The sequence below is a fragment of the Aethalodelphis obliquidens genome, unplaced genomic scaffold, assembly GCF_003676395.1.
Source record: "Aethalodelphis obliquidens isolate GAN/ISIS:26980383/991018 unplaced genomic scaffold, ASM367639v1 scaffold9, whole genome shotgun sequence".
In the NCBI taxonomy this organism is placed as follows: domain Eukaryota; kingdom Metazoa; phylum Chordata; class Mammalia; order Artiodactyla; family Delphinidae; genus Aethalodelphis; species Aethalodelphis obliquidens.
The window spans coordinates 46,506,183-46,522,833 of NW_020837953.1; the positions used below are offsets into that span (position 1 = coordinate 46,506,183).

Genomic DNA, 16,651 nt, shown 5'->3' on the forward strand with positions numbered 1-16,651 from the left:
TTCCTTCTTTAATTGAAGGCTACCCTGGTTTTGCCCAGACCTGCTGTGTTAATTAGGTAATGCTATACATCAAGCAGAAACCTTCTTAGTAACTATGTTTTAAACACAAGATAGAATAAGATCTGAATTTCTGTGAATAACACTACTAGTGCTCTGATTAATATCAAAATATGGATTAAATGAATTAATACATAGAAATGAGATAATACTGTAAGAGCACCCAGAACAGATAGAAAGTACTTAACACGTTAGCTGTTGTTATTAATTGAAGGATTAACCTGGCGTTTTCTAGATTAGGGACCTTTTGAATTTGAGCCTCCAGTATATTTTTTAGAATTTATTCCAGTGACTGTTTATTGGACAGTGACCCCCAAGTTAATCCCAGTCTCCATGACTTCAGAAAGTGGCTCCAGACTTTACTTTGTTTTCCATTAATATGGATGCAATCAGCGCCCATTCTCTTCGTGTGAACTTCTCTGTGTAACGGCGTCGTAGTTCTTAAGCAGGTTACCTGCGTAAATGTCTCGTTTCTTCAACACAAATATAATATTTCACATTGATGGGCTGTAGTGAGGAAGGAAGTGTATGTAAACGAACAGGGGAGCAAATATTACAAAACAGGAAACAAGTCAATCCTCCTAGTTAGTTAGCCTCCAGTATTTTCTGAAGTTCATAATGTATAATAATCAGTGCTTCTCACAGCTGGTTTGTGGGCCCCATTATTAATTTCATCAGATCCCGACCCTTGAGTTCCTGTCTTTGCAGTATTCGTTATGATGAAGCGGGAAGCACCATGGAAGGCTTCTGGTGCACACTAAAGGGCACGCATTGTTTGTTGGAGTTGGAAGCTTAACTAGCTGCTTCCTTCATGGAACACCAGTTTTATTTGAGAGAATAACTGATAAACTATGTTCACTCACTTGGGTAATCGGTGGACATTTTCTTGAAAATGAACGAACGCAGTGAGCCTGCCATTTCAAGGCAAACCAGCTGATAGTATTTTGCCAATGCAAGATTGGAGCTTTCAAGTAAATAATTAGAATTTTGAAAAACTTGTACCCACCACTCTGAGTTTGACAGCTTCTGTACGTACACAGGCTCTTGTTGTGAGATGTGTGGTGATATTAGTGAATGTGGTTATGTTTTTTAAATTGTATAGTTAACTGTGTTAATATTTGGAAGATCTGCAAAACTTAGTGAGTGAATATTTTCCATCTAACCAATGCATGACAAAATCATGGGTGGAAGATCCATTCAAAGGCCAAGACAGACCAACAGATTTTAATGTACAAGAGTCCAAAAGATCATTGATAAGATTTTAGGTTAACATTGTGCAAAAGACCTTTAAGAAACAATCACATGTTGGGTTTTGGTGTAGTATCAAAAAGCATATCCATAGTTATCAAAAAGACTATTCACATAATCTTTCCTTTCCCAGTTATATACCTGTGTGAGGTTCGATTTTTTTTTCATATACTGTAACCAAAAGAATGTACTGTAACATATTGAGTGTAGAGAAGCAGATGTGAGAATCCAGCTGTCTTCTACGGAGTCTGATCCTAAGGAGATTTGCAAAAATGTAAAACGTTGCCACTGTTTTTTGTGGAAATACAATTATTTTTCGTAAGAGTATATTTGATTGTTAAATATTGTTATTTAAGCCTATTGTTATTTTAAAATAAATAAATAAGTAAACATTTTGAAATCTCTCAAAAATACAGTTTCCTTGAGATACTCAATAGAGTGTAAAGGTGTTAGACCAAAAAGTTTGAGATTTGCTGTGTTAAGTAAAAGGAAAAATGTAGTAGTCAGCGTATCATCATTAAGAGTGTTTTCTATAAGCTGTTGATACTGCATTTAAAGAATAATTCTTGATGATTTTTATCAAGTTTTGCATCCTAGCAGTCTAGAAATATTCATGTAACCAAGGAATTTTCAATTTGTCCTGAATGAGTAATAATGCCAGACAGGTACTGTATTAGATTCTGGGGGATATAAAAAGTGAATTAAATCTCTCTTTCTGTACTCTCCAGTCCCAGAGTGGGTGGAGGTAGATGTCCAAATTAGTCATAGCAGAGTGCCACCCGCTAACATGAGGTGAGAACCACAGAAGGGGCACTCGGGCTGGGAAGTGGCAGGTGAGGACCCTTGAATGTAGAGTTTGGCTGCTGTCAGAAGAAGGGAGGGCTGAGATTGTTCCTTGGATTCCAGGTATAGCTGGATACTGGCACTTTCCCAGGAGGAAGGCTACGTTTTCTTTTCATCTTTAGTTCATATACTGACAGTTTTTCTGTCAGATGCATCCAGTTTTCTCTAATAGGGTGTATATTGCTATCTACCTCTTTTCTCTTAGACCTAAAAACTATTTCTGCCATTTATTCTATATTTGGGAGTACCTGGATATGGTCGGCTAATGCCATTGTCTGCTTACCTTGCATCTTAATCCTGCTCAAAACTAACTTCATTGTATCTCTTGCTAGGAGACCCTCATATTTAAAAATTGCATATGATGAATACTTTTGTTGTAAAAATTGATTTTTAATTTTAAAAGGTTCTTTGTTTTATTTTGTGCTTTTCAGTCTACTCATTAATAAGTACCCTTCATTGACATAAAAGAGAGAAACAGATTTCTAATTTTGGCTGTTAAGATACTCCAGCACGTTTTTTAGTCTCACTTGTATCATTATTAGCAGTATTAATAATTACCAGTATCCTGTTTTTATACAAATAAGTGGTATATAAGCAGTTCTGTTCAATAAGGTGTTTGGGGGGTTTATTGTGGTACAGTTTTGACCTAAATATGATAATACTGGTTTATTAAAATATTAAAAGAAAAAAACAAAAACGCATGCAAAAAATAAAAAAAAATTAGAATAAAAATGAACCAGGAATGTTTGTCCTGGAATCAGCAAGGACTTCGCAGTGTGTGTAGCAGTGATGGGGAGATGCTTCCATAACCAACCGCTTGAAGACTGTCTAGAAGAACATGAAAGTTGAGCTGTGGGCACACGTTGCTGGCCGGGGCTGTGGCTGAAGCTTTCTGAGATGATGCATTTTGGCCAGACCTCCTTGTAGGCAGGCAAGCATCTGGGGAGTGTTTAGAAATGAAGGAGAGAGCTAGGCTTGGCAGCTATGTTTTGCTCATAGCTGGTTACGAAACAGAAAGGCATGAGCTGGAAGGGAAATAGTGGGTAACACTGACTGCTTGTTTTTTTTAAAGAAGTGCTCAGATTAAAATAGCCTCCTGGCCTGTGTGACTCCTCTGCATACCTCCTAAAACAGCTTCTCCTAATCCCTGCATAAACTCATGGGAATGTCAGCTCTGCCTTTCAACACCCATTTCCCTACGCACGAGACCAGGGCGGCTTGTGAGTTAAAGGTCGCTCCTCACAGGAGCTTTTCTCCCACCACAGCCCCTCTTTTTCAGTTTCCCACCTTGGTGGGGTTCTGGTCCCACTTGGGAAGCCCTCTCTTGCCTGCTATTGTGCCCTTCATGTCCTTCAGGGGTCTCTCTGGAACTTAACCTCTTCATGGACTGTCTCCTCTTGAAGCCCGCCTAATTTTGATCACTTACCTTAGCATTTTTACTCTGTTTCTCCTGAAATGTATTGGGCTTATGAGTGGAGCGATTGGACCAGATCTGGTGTTTGGGACATGGCTGCTACCTTCCCAGGTAGATGGACTGTAAGCTCCTTAAGGCTTAGACCATTTTCTTTTTGTTAGTCTTCTCTCTTCCTTTGTCATATCTGCTGCCCACTTTGCCAAAATAAGACTCTTCGCGAGAAAAATTGTCGGATTAAAAGAAGAAAGTGCTGGACCTGAAGGAAATAATAGTTTTCCAGAATTCATTTTAACAGCTTCAAAGCTAATGGTGGGGGTATCAGATCTATGGGAGAAGAATAAGAGTCTGTGCTTCCTCTTTGGTCTTGGCTGCCTTATTATGCTCTTCAGCTCGGTCCAGGTCGACAGATAATCGTAGAGCAGCTCTCACCATGGAAAAGCCTACTCTTCAGCGCTAGTGAAAATTCACAGGTGACTGTACAGCACAGTAAGGCCTTGTCACTGGGCATGGAAAGCGTTTTCCTAAGAGGGTCAACAGATGGTCATGATGGTCATCGAGGGTAACAGGGAGCTCTGGGCACTGAGCTCTGGGAGGCCGAGGTCTGCGTTTCTTTGTCCACCACTGTGTACCCGCTGCATGCCCTGTGCAAGGCCCAGGATGCAAAGACCTTCGATGAATGTTTCCTGAAGGAGTGAAAGGGAGAAGATACCCCACACTTTTGGGGGTGTGTGAGGTGACATGGGGAGGAAATCAAGAAAGGTTTCAGTGAAATGGTGGTTTTTAGAAGGACCCTGGATGGTTTGGATTTGGAGCGAGGGAGAGTGAGCATAGCAAGTGCAGTAAGAATGACACGGAAATGAGATGGGTCTTTTCACCTCCTGGACCTGCTGGGCTCATGCCCTCACACACTTTACATCTCTGCTCAATTTCACTTTATTAATAAGGCCTTTTCTGACTATCCTGTATAAAGAACTGTAAAAGTTCATCATTTACCACCCCTTTAATTCCTTGACCCTTTTCATCATCTAACCTATTATTTGTTTTTTTTTTTTTTTTACCCAAATTAGAATAAAAGTTCCAGTAAGGCAGGAATATTGTTTGTTTGTTTTTTTTTTCATTGCTTTATCCCCAACACCTAGGGCAGTTCCTGGCTTGCAGTTGGTACTTAATAAATATTTGTTGAATGAATGAATGCATGAGCCAGTGTGTATGCTAGGAATCATAAGCTATCTTGTCTATATTTTAATAAGGTTTATCGTAGGGCACCCTGAAATATTTTGAAAAGAAGAAACATGTATTGGGATTGTACTGTAGGAATGTTCATCTCTCTGCAGGGTGAAAGAACGATAGATACTCAAGACAGGGAGTTACAGTAGAGGGGTTTCTAGAAGAAACAGTTTTAGAGATGCGTGTGGGGTTAGGGGAGCGCACATGTACAGGGCGGCATTAGAAACGGTGGGGAAGCTAATTCTTCCTGAGTTATCCCTTACTGAACTCACTTACTTCAAGTGAGTTGTTTTCCTTGAAGAACGTGTGCATGTTCATGTCAAAACTATATTATGCTAACCTGATCTGCTCTTTTCATGACAGGAGGCTGAACAGTACCCAGGGAGAAATTCGTGTTGGTCCTAGCCATCAGGTAAAGCAAACTTTAGTAGCTTCTTTAATAGGTTTTTATTTCTTATTATTCAACTGGCCCTTTATTCTGTTGAGCAGCAGCTTAGAACTGTTATGCTGTTTGGAATTTTATATAAATGCAGAGATTTATTTTTTTAAGATCACCACATTCATTTAAAAAATTGTGGTAAAATATATGTAATATAGGGGCTTCCCTGGTGGCGCAGTGGTTGAGAGTCTGCCTGCTGATACAGGGGACACGGGTTCGTGCCCCGGTCCGGGAAGATCCCACATGCCGCGGAGCAGCTGGGCCCGTGAGCCATGGCCGCTGAGCCTTCGCGTCCGGAGCCTGTGCTCCGTCCGCAACGAGCAGTGAGAGGCCCGCGTACTGCCAAAAAATTAAAAAAAAAAAAAGTATATATATATATAAATATATATGTATATATGTAATATAAAATGCACCATTCTGACCATTTTTAAGTGAATAGTTCAGTGCCCTTAAGTACATTCATATTGTTGTGCAACCATCACTAGCATCCACTTGCAGAACCTTTTCATCTTCCCAGTCTGAAATGTGGTGTCCATTAAACAGTCACTACTCATTATCCTCTCCCCTCACTCCCTTGCAGCTTCCCTTCTACTTTCTGTATCCATGAATTTGACAACTCAGTGGAATGACCCAGTATTTGCCCTTTTGTGTATGGCTTATTTTCTTACCATAATGTCTTCAAGGTGCTCCCATATTGTAGCATGTATCAGAATTTAATTTCCTTTTAAGGCTGAATTATTCATTGTATATATGTCTGTTCATCTCTCGATGAACATTTGGTCACTGCCTACTTTCATTGTAACTTTTTTTTTTTTTTTTTGCGGTACGCGGGCCTCTCACTGCTGTGGCCTCTCCTGTTGCGGAGCACAGGCTCCGGACGCGCAGGCTCAGCGGCCATGGCTCACAGGGCCCATCCGCTCCGCGGCATGTGGGATCCTCCCGGACCGGGGCACGAACCCGCGTCCCCTGCATCGGCAGGTGGACTCTCAAGCACTGTGCCACCAGGGAAGCCCAGCAGTTTCTTAATATTCAGGTGTCTGCTATATCCAGATTTCCCTAAGTGTCTCCCTCCCTCCCTCCCTCCCTCCATCCGTCCACCCATCCCAGGATTAAATCTAGAGATTTAATCACATTCTAGTTCGGTACCCTGCCCCTGGCAAGAATACTTTTGGGTGGTGCTATATAGTCTTATCAGGCACATGTGTGTCTCTTAATGATGGTTTGCAGCCATTGCTTGTTACTTAGATTCACTGTCTAATTGGACCTGTTACTTAGATCTACCCTTTAAAATGCTGATACTCTAATCCTATCATTCCTTCTTTTATTAGCTGACCAACTGTCCCCTTGTCAACTTTTGTTTCCCTGAAACACATAGGAAAGGCAGGATAAATGCTTGACTCTTTCCCTCTTTTTACTGGTTGGTTCCCCAACGTCTTCCAGTAGTCATCAGTGGATTTAAAATTACTTATCTGGGCTTCCCTGGTGGCACGGTGGTTAAGAATCTGCCTGCCAGTGCAGGGGACACGGGTTTGAACCTGGTCCGGGAAGATCCCACATGCCGCAGAGCAAGTAAGCCAGTGCGCCACAACTGCTGAGCCTGTGCTCTAGAGCCCACGAGCCACAACTACTGAGCCTGCGTGCCACAACTACTGAAGCCCGTGGGCCTAGAGCCCGTGCTCCACAACAAGAGAAGCGATGAGAAGCCTGCACACCGCAATGAAGGGTAGCCCCCACTCGCCGCAACTAGAGAAAAGCCTGCACGCAGCAACAAAGACCCAACGCAGCCATAAATACATAAATAAATTTATTAAAGAAAAAAACAAAAAACTCCCTTTAAAAAAAAGTTACTTATCTGCTAACCAATTGCTGTTACTCTTACTGATGATTAAATTATCCATTCGTGGGCTAGTAGGCGCCTCTTCCTGCTGTCTTCTGTGTCCTTTTAACTCAACCCCTGTGGTCTTTGGTAGAGTATTTTATCTAGTATGACATGATATTTTTTGTTTTGTTTTGTTTGTTTTTTTACTGGAGTATAATTGCTTTACAATGGTGTGTTAGTTTCTGCTTTATAACAAAGTGAATCAGTTATACATATACATATGTTCCCGTATCTCTTCCCTCTTGCGTCTCCCTCCCTCCCACCCTCCCTATCCCACCCCTCCAGGCAGTCACAAAGCACCGAGCTGATCTCCCTGTGCTATGCGGCTGCTTCCCACTAGCTATCTACCTTACGTTTGGTAGTGTATATATGTAGTATGACATGATTTTAATGTCTCATTATGTACATTCCCTGCCCTAGGTCTAGAACTAAATTTTTCTAATGAGTCCTCATTGTTTTAGAGGAAAGTGACATTTTTTGAGTGGCTGCTGCCCAGTCATTATTACTGGGTTAGTTACTGTTTCCAGGCCTCTTCAGGGAACAGATTAGGAAATATGCTTTTTCCCCCCTTTTTTTAATGATAAAACGTATTGTGGTTTCTTTTTGATGCTTCTAATTCAAATTCAGAACAGGCCTTATATTTAATCCTATAGATGAAATTTTCTTTCATCCGTATCTGTATCTTTTCCCCATGTCTCAAAACCAATTTTTAAATGACACCAAAATAATTATTCATTTGCTTCAATCCCATAATACATATATAGCAGCTCAGAATAACAGTACTTGCACTGCTACAGACAATATGATTATTGGAAACAGCTTTATAGATTTTTTTTTCTGGCCTTAGAATATATCCCACTAAGTCTATATAGGCAAATTAGTATGTTTTAAAGTTACCTGAAATGATTCCTAGAGAGGAACAAACACAAAACATAGCTAGGTGGATTTATTTGATTTTGCTTTAGAGTTTTTAAGGGATTGTTGTTCTTTAAACTTAATTTTGTTTTTATAATTATGTAAAATACAAGGCTCCAAATCAAACGTGCAAATGAAGTGTGCTCAGGAAGTTCACCTTCTTGCCCTGTCCCCTCCACGTGCTCCCTCCCTTCCTGGTGGATAATTGTTTAGTGTTTTTAATTGAAGGTTTTGATCTATCATTCTTATTTTTATTCCCCCAGCCCCATGTTCTTAGATAGTGGTAGCATAATAAAAACACCTTCACCACCTTTCTTTGACCTTCTGACAGTATCTCCTGTGTTCCCTCCATAGCAATAGGTAGAGCTCCTTCTCGTTTTCTTCTGCCACTTCCTGGGACCCCACTGCATAGGTGGAGCAGTTTATTCTTCCAGCCCCCATTGTTGGGCGTTTGCACTGTTTCCAGTCATTTGCTGTTACAAGTAATAATGTGATGAATAGCTTATGCATAAAGATTTTTATTTTGCCAACTTATCTTTGGGATATTATATTATCCCCAGAAGGGCGATGGCTGGCTTAGAGGGCACATGTAATTCTTAGGATATTACAGAGTTCCCCTCTGTAGAGATTGTACCATTTTGCTTTCTCGTACTAGCAACTTACATGAGTGCAAACATGCAGCCTTGTGTATTGTCACACTTTGGCATTTATGTCAATCTGATAGATCGGAAATGGTCTCTTGCTGTCATTAATTGGCATGTCTCTTATCAGCAAAGTCGACCATCTTTTCCTATGAGTAAGAGCCATTCTCATTTCCTTTTCTGTAAGCTAATTGTATTTCTAGTCCATTTTTTCTCTAGGGGATTGGTCCTTCCCCACAGCAATAGTATTTTAAATAAATAAAAAAAATATTTATTTATTTATTTATTTATTGCTGGCTGGCTGGCAGGCTGGTTGGCTGTGTTGGGTTTTTGTTGCTGCGCGCGGGCTTTCTCTAGTTGCGGCAAGCGGGGGCTATTCTTCGTTGCAGTAAGCAGGCTTCCTATTGCGGTGGCTTCTCGTTGTGGAGCATGGGCTCTAGGCACGCAGGCTTCAGTAGTTGTGGAGCATGGGCTCAGTAGTTGTGGCTCGCGGGCTCTAGAGCGCAGGCTCAGAAGTTGTGGTGCATGGGATTAGTTGCTCCGCGGCATGTGGGATCTTCCCCGACCAGGGCTCGAACCCCTGTCCCCTGCATTGGCAGGCAGATTCTTAACCCCACTGCACCACCAGGGAAGACCCAGCAATAGTATTTTTTAATTAACAAACAACTGTTGGAGAGCTGCTACACCAGCTACTGTACTTGGTGCAGGGGAAACAGCTCAGTACAAATGTCAAAGACCTTTTGATATGAGTAGCTATTGTGTTTTAATTTTATTCCCATGCCATCACTGTTTATTAAGCAGAACTAATTGTGACCCCCACTTAAATGTTAAACATGTCAGTACTGAATTAGGGAAGAGCATCGTTGTTTGGGGGAGGTCAGCACTTGATACACAGCAAGAGGCCTCAGAGGTAGCCTGTGAAGCAGAGATTGCGAAGCCGTAGCCTGCCAGCCGCGTGGCCTACTAATACTGTGTCTTGCCACACAGTTGTTTTTAAAACTTGAATAGCCAACATTTAAAACCATGAGCTTTCACATTGAAGTCAAGGTTTCTGGACTTTGGAAAAAAACTGGAGGATGTGCAAACAGAGGTTCTCATACCTGCACAGCAGCATTCCCCAGATGGGGACTCTCTCTCTTCATTTCACCCTGATTCCCTTCACTTCTTGGTACCTAGTGCCTGCATGCCCAGTTTGGGAGCCGCTGTCACATGTGGCATTGAGCACTTGAAATGTGGCTAGTCGGAATTGGGATGTAGTGTTCTGTTCACTGAGGACAGTAGAACATTTAAAGTGGAACATGAGGCCCTCGTTTTATTTCCATTGGCTGCACACTCTGCCTGCTTCATTCATTTACAGTTTCTGCCTAGGTTCTATGGACACTGGAGCTTTTAATTTAAAATATTAGACTAATGTGACCTTGTTCGTAATTTGAGAAAATAAGAACATGTGTGTTTTGCAGATGGTTGACTTTTCTTAGGCCTCTGAGTAGTCACAGCACCCATTTTCACTTTCTCTGCCCCAGCAGTGGAGGATGAGAAAATGCTGGAGGTGTTTGAATCTCTAGCAGAATTGACTTAGAATCTTGGTTGTTGAGCGCTGTTGTTCAAATCTTTCAAAAAAATTGTTAATTGAGGTGTACCTTATGTACAGTGACCTGTTGATATCTTGTGTATACTGTTCAGTCTGCTGTGACAATTCATAGCAAGGCACAGAACATGTGTCATCCCAGAAAGTTCCTTCCTGCCCTTCTCAAGAAGTCCTCTCCTCCTGAAAGCACTGCTCATCTAATTTCCATCACCATCATTTTAGTTCAGCTATGTTTTTTAAATTAATTAATTAATTAATAATTTATGGCTGTGTTGGGTCTTCATTGCTGTGCGCGGGCTTTCTCTAGTTGTGGGGACTGCACGAGTGGGGACTACTCTTCATAGCGGTGTGCAGGCTTCTCATTGCGGTGGCTTCTCTTGTTGCAGAGCACGGGCTCTAGGGCACGTGGGCTCAGTAGTTGTGGCACATGGGCTTAGTTGCTCTGCGGCATGTAGGATCTTCCCGGACCAGGGCTCGAACCCATGTCCCCTGCGTTGGCAGGCGGATTGTTAACCACTGCGCCACCAGGGAAGTCCCTTCAGCTGTGTTTTTAATGTTACCGTGATGGCTCTTTTGGATGTTCACCCTGACTGATCGATACTGACTCTCTGGAAAGCAGCATTAGTTTAGTAGGGTAGTTCAGTTCTTTTTTTAGCACCTGTCCTTAGGTGAGGTTCCACTATTTGTATATATCTCTTTGTCAACATATTATATTGGAAATGTGTGTGGCTCTGCCTTCTTTATCAAGCAGCTCTCATTTCCCGAAACATTTTTTTGTTTTATCATTTCTTTTATTCACACGTGCCCATTTCTTTCTCCCTCTGAGGACCATACTGGCACTGGTTTAATTTGACACTGTTTGCTTCTCCTTAAGTAGAGATTGAGCAGTCCATTGTGAAATCTTCTGTGGTGAAATGATCCTGAAATGTGTGATAGGCCAGCTTCAGTGACTCATGATTTTCCTGTTATTTCAGCACTGCCAAAAGAAAGAGGCTTAGTAAGCTACTGCATCTGCCCCCAAGGCCTGCCTGCACAGGCAGCTCTCAAGTGTGCCTCGACTGTGACTTGTTCGTCCCTGTCTTACAGGCCAAACTTCCCGATTTGCAACCATTCCCTTCTCCCGATGGTGACACTGTGACCCAACATGAGGAACTGGTCTGGATGCCTGGAGTTAATGACTGTGACCTCCTTATGTACTTGAGGGCAGCAAGGTAAAAGGAATCCCACACCATTCTGCTTTGTGAATTGATTAGTGGACAACAAACGTTCTCCTTTCCCCTGAAATTCTATTTATATATTGGGCATTCTGACTTCATGTTTTGTTATACTGTCTGTAATCAGAGCCCTGATCCTTGTTGCCAGAGAAACATAGCTTACCATGGTAAAATCACTTTTTTCTCCTCGGTGTTTGGCCCACATTAGATTTTAGAAGTCTTCAGAAGGAAAACATCTTAAGCCATGCATGCAATTATCAACACCTCTTCGTACAGCTGAGTAATTATTGGCTCATTCAGCTTACCTTAAAATCCCTTTACAGGTTTCTTTACCCTGTGGCTGTTCATTGGTACCTAACCTAAACTTTATGTTTTGGGGGCTTACCTATATGAGTACTTGCTAACCTAAAAATGCCGAGACTGCAAAATGAGAAGTTGAAGGCTGTCCCAGACACATCCTAGTGCAGGCAGAGCCTTCCTTTGTCTGCAGGGGTTTCTGGGACTCACTCACTGTAGTGTCAACAACATGCAACAGAAACGCTGAAACAGGGTGGTGATGGGATATTAGCTCTGGCTGTTCTGTGGTCAGCAGTGTAGCTTGGAGACTGCCGTGGGGATGGAGGCTTCAGGGGAGGGGTGACTACTAAGAGTTCTTTTCACCTCTTTTCCACTTTCAATTTGCTTAGAAGTAGTTGATGTAGAGTATGAAAGGAATGAAGTAAAGTTTTCAGCGGATTTAATTTTAGATATTTTCTGGAGAATATATCTGGGTGAACTGCAGAGGAACTTCAAATTTTTTTTTTAAACAAGAGCAGAAGCAAGGCTGAGGACTCATGCATGTAGTAGTGGAATTTGGTCTGGGCTGAAGATGTGCTCTGGAAACTGAGGGTTGAAATGTCTGTACTGCCGTTTTCCCTTCCCGTCTTCCCAGGAGCATGGCGGCCTTCGCAGGGATGTGTGACGGAGGCTCCACGGAAGATGGCTGCGTTGCGGCCTCGCGGGATGACACCACCCTCAACGCACTGAACACAGTGAGTCCTTTGAAGTTGCCCTGGGTGGGAAGAAAGTTCGTTTTTCTCCTGTGCTGGCATAGGGAATATGTGATGATCATGGAACATGAAGGGGCCTGGCATCTGAGGAGTAAGTACTGTGGTCTGCTGCTGGGATTGAAAGACTGGAGTCGTGGTCCTGGTGGTAGGGCTCCATGGCCTTGGCCAGCGATCCGGCACCTCCAGATTCACCTCCTGATCTGCGTCTGTGCTTCAGGATTGTGGCGAGCCTCTGCTGAGAGCCTCATGCTAGTGGTTAATCTTCACTGAGACCTCACCAAAGCCGAGGACTAGGCAGAGTGGTCTTACTGAATCCTCCCAGCACCGCTCTGAAGGAGGCTCCATTATTACCACCATGTGGACACAGGAAAGAAGTTGAGAGCAGTTAAGTCACGATCCAAGGTCATACACTCAAGATGTGAATCCAGAGGTCACGCTTTTCCCCTCACTGTATTCGGAAGGGCTGGAGGAGCAGAGAGAAAGCTTGACTTCTTTGAACAGATTTGGTTTTTATAGATTTGGCTTTGGAACCATGTAAATATTTCACATGGTTATAAAACAAAATTAAGTTTAAAAAAAAAACAATCCTTAAAAAAATCTAAAGTAAAACATAGCACACGAGCGTAATGGTGCTGAGTTGGTTGCGTGACATCCTGCACGGACACTCGTCTGCTTTAATCCTGTGACTCCATAGCAGCTCAGAATAACAAAACTCAAACGGCTACAAACAGTAGGATTCCTGAAACCTGCTCACTCTTTTTTGGGGGGCACTCCTTTTTGACCTTGGAGCATATCCTACAGGGCTGTACAGGAAAATTAATGTATCTTAAAGTTCCTTGAAATAACTCCTCTTCTGGGTGTTTACTAATGTGAAATCATCAGATCTGAAGTAATGATGAATTTTTATGGATCTCTGATCCGTTAGTAGTCTGCAGGGTTATGTATACTTACGTAGGGTATTGAGCATGAGGCTGAGCAGCTCTTCTGACGGTTCACCAAGTATAACGTGAGCGCCCTTTTGGTCTGTCTTTTTCTTGAGAGGTCATTGTAGTTGGAGGGGACTTTCAAAATCATCTCTTCCCATCTCTAGATAGATAAGAATACGAGGCGTAGGAAGACCACATGACTTGTTTGAATGCCAGCAATGCAAAAAATTGATAACAGATCCCAATTTAGGGATCTTTCTTGCTTTCGGGGAAACATGTAGATATCTGAACGACATAGTTGATTTTTATTCCTGGTCTAGTTGTGTTTCTTGAGTATCACATAACGTTATAATAGTCTCATATGTTGGAGGTTGATTCATCTTGCTGCCATGTTCTAAATAAGTGAATGATTTTTCATATTCCCATTTACTTTCTCACCTATTTGATGCTTTGAATTTTTGTTGTTATAAGGAATCCTTATTCTGAACATATAGTGATAGAGCCAGAAGGGCTTTGAGATTATTTTTACAGATGAGAAAACTGAGACCCAGAGATTGATGATACTGCAGACAGTGGCTATGGCAGATGTATGTCTGTGAATTCAGAATACCCTAAAAAATGTGTGTATATTTAAAGTAACTCTTTGATATGAGTTTGTTTTCTGTTGGGTTTTTGTATAAAAGCTTTATGAAAAAAATTCTCCTTTCATGACTCTGCTGATCAGTTGAATTTTGAATAACAAAGATGTTGCCATATTTAATTAAATGTCTGTTTTTGGCACTTTCCTGAATTTATCTAATTTATTCTTATTCCAGCCCCTCTAAGGATTCTGTAGAACATACTTCTGTACAGAAATAATTCGGGTTATTTTTGCCTGTGATCCTTTGTAGCAAGTTCCTTCTGAAGTTTTCTTCAGCATTGCCAGAGGGTTTTGGCTTTATGGGTTTTTGTTTCTGAGAAGGTACCTTCTCATCATTTGAAAATCTTCCTGCCTAGGTGAGCCCAAGATGGCTCAGGTGTCGGGTTATGCAGTACAAGTGCATTTAGCCATCAAAAGACTGCGTTGTGTGCTCATTTTGTGATGAAAAGAAACTTCTAGTGGCTGTTTTAATTTTTAAACTTCATTGTTGTACTGGCTCACAGAAACTGTAGGCTCTTTCTTTAATGAGAAGTGGAGTGATTGGAAAAATCTTGAGAGAAGTTAATGTTTATTTTGACTTCCTTGGAGTAAGGGGGGTTTTGAATTACGTTAAGTAATAAAAAGATAAATGCATTGTCACGTGAGAAGTATTTGTTGTTTCTTAGAGTGTAGCATAGAGTCAAAACAAGGTTAGGCATTTATCAGCGTAGGAAATAGACACAGGTTTATTCTGTTTCCCAGTACAATGTAGAAATTTAAAGTATACGGAGTCTGCAGTACGGCTACATTAGAGTATGTTTAATATCCCAGTAGGACTATTTGAATTAAAATGCATTTAAATAAATAGTTTAATGTTTAAAACTGTAGTCACTAATAAAACATTTTTAAACTGTTAGTTCTTTTTGACAACTGTATGTACCTGTTTTAAAATATAAGGTGTTCAGGATTACTTGTTTTGACTTTTTTCTTCATTATTCGCAAATGAGAGTTTTAGTGTGTATTTAAAAAAACTTATTGGGGTGTAATTTCTGTATAATAAATTGCTCTGATTTAAAGTATACAATTTGATGAGCTTTTGTAGATGTGTGTGCCAATGAAACTACTACAGTGTTCAAGATAGAAATCATTTCCAGCATCTGCAAAAGTTGCCTCATGCCCTTTTATAATCCTTTGCTGCTTCCAGTCTCAGATAACCACTGATATGTTTTCTCTTATTATAGATTAGTTGCATTTTCTAGAATGTTGCATGAATAGAATAATTTTGTATGTAATACTTGGGGTCTGGATTCTTTCAGCATAGTAATATTACAGTAGATTTATGTTACATTATCAATAGTGCATTCCTTTTTATTGCTGAGCAGTATTCCAGTGTATGGATATTCATAATATTTTATCCATTCACCTGATGATGGACATTTTTTTTTTCCAAGCTTTTGGCCATTATGAACCTTGTTATGCAAGTCTTTCTGTAGAACATATATTTTCATTTCTCTTGAGTAAATACCTAGCAGTGAAGTTGCAGGAATGTATATATGCAGGTAGCTTTTTAAGAAACTGTCGAACAGGTTTCCACAGTGACTGTACCATTTTACATTCCCATCAGTAGTGTGTTAGAATTTCAGTTCTTCAACATCCTCCATGAGACTTGATGTTTTCGGTCTTTAAAATTTTTAGCCATTCTAATGGATGTGGAGTGATATGTCATTAAGGTTTTCATTTAAATTTCCTGACTGTTGGTAATGTTGAGCATCTTTTCATGTCTTAAAGCCCATTTGTATATCTTCTTTTGTGAAGTAACTTTTGCCTAATTTAAAAAATTGAATTATTTGGCCTTTAGTATGATTTATTTGTAAGAATTTATATTGCAAATACAAGTGCCTTGATACATGTATTGTAAATATTTTCTCCCATACTATGACTTTTTGTTTGTTTATAATGGTGTGTTTCTAAGAGTAAAATAACTTAATTTTGCTGAAGTCTGATGTATCTTTTCCCTTTTATGAAAGTTTCTTTGATCATCCCATGATTACAAAGATTGTTTCTATGCTTTCTTCTTGAAGTTTTAGTTCTTACATTTAGACCTGTTGTTCATTTCAACTTAATTTTGCACGTGATGCAAGGTAGACGTGAAAGTTCATTCTTTCCTACACAGATGCCAGCTGTTGGAGCCACATTTGTTGAAAATAGTCTTTTCTCATTGAATTGCCTTGATGCCTTTATTGAACAAGCACTGATTGTATATGTTTGGGTTTTTTTTTTAATATTCTATTATGTTTAACTGATCTAATATTGTATCTATTTTTTTTTTTACCAGTACTTCAGTATTTTGAATACTATAGCTTTATAGGAACTCAGATGGTATAAGTCTTTCTATTTTGTACTTGTTTTCAAGGTTGCTTTGGCTCTTTTAGGTCATTTGCATTTCCATATAAATTTCAAAATCAGCTTGTCAGTTTCTATTTTAAAAAAGGCTTTGATGGAATTTTGATTGAGATTGCATTGAATCTGTGGATCTATTTAGGAAGACCTGACATCTTAACAATTTGAATCTTCGAATCCATGAACACGATA

At 40.5% G+C, this 16,651-nt stretch overlaps 1 protein-coding gene across 1 annotated transcript in view; it reads left to right on the plus strand.

The window, feature by feature from the left end:
• RERE (arginine-glutamic acid dipeptide repeats) overlaps nt 1–16,651 on the plus strand; it is a 435,053-nt gene that overhangs the window by 301,830 nt on the left and 116,572 nt on the right. The window contains 3 exon segments of the mRNA XM_027110298.1: nt 5,153–5,201; nt 11,338–11,462; nt 12,397–12,496. Of these exon segments, the coding sequence (XP_026966099.1) occupies nt 5,153–5,201; nt 11,338–11,462; nt 12,397–12,496 (274 nt within the window).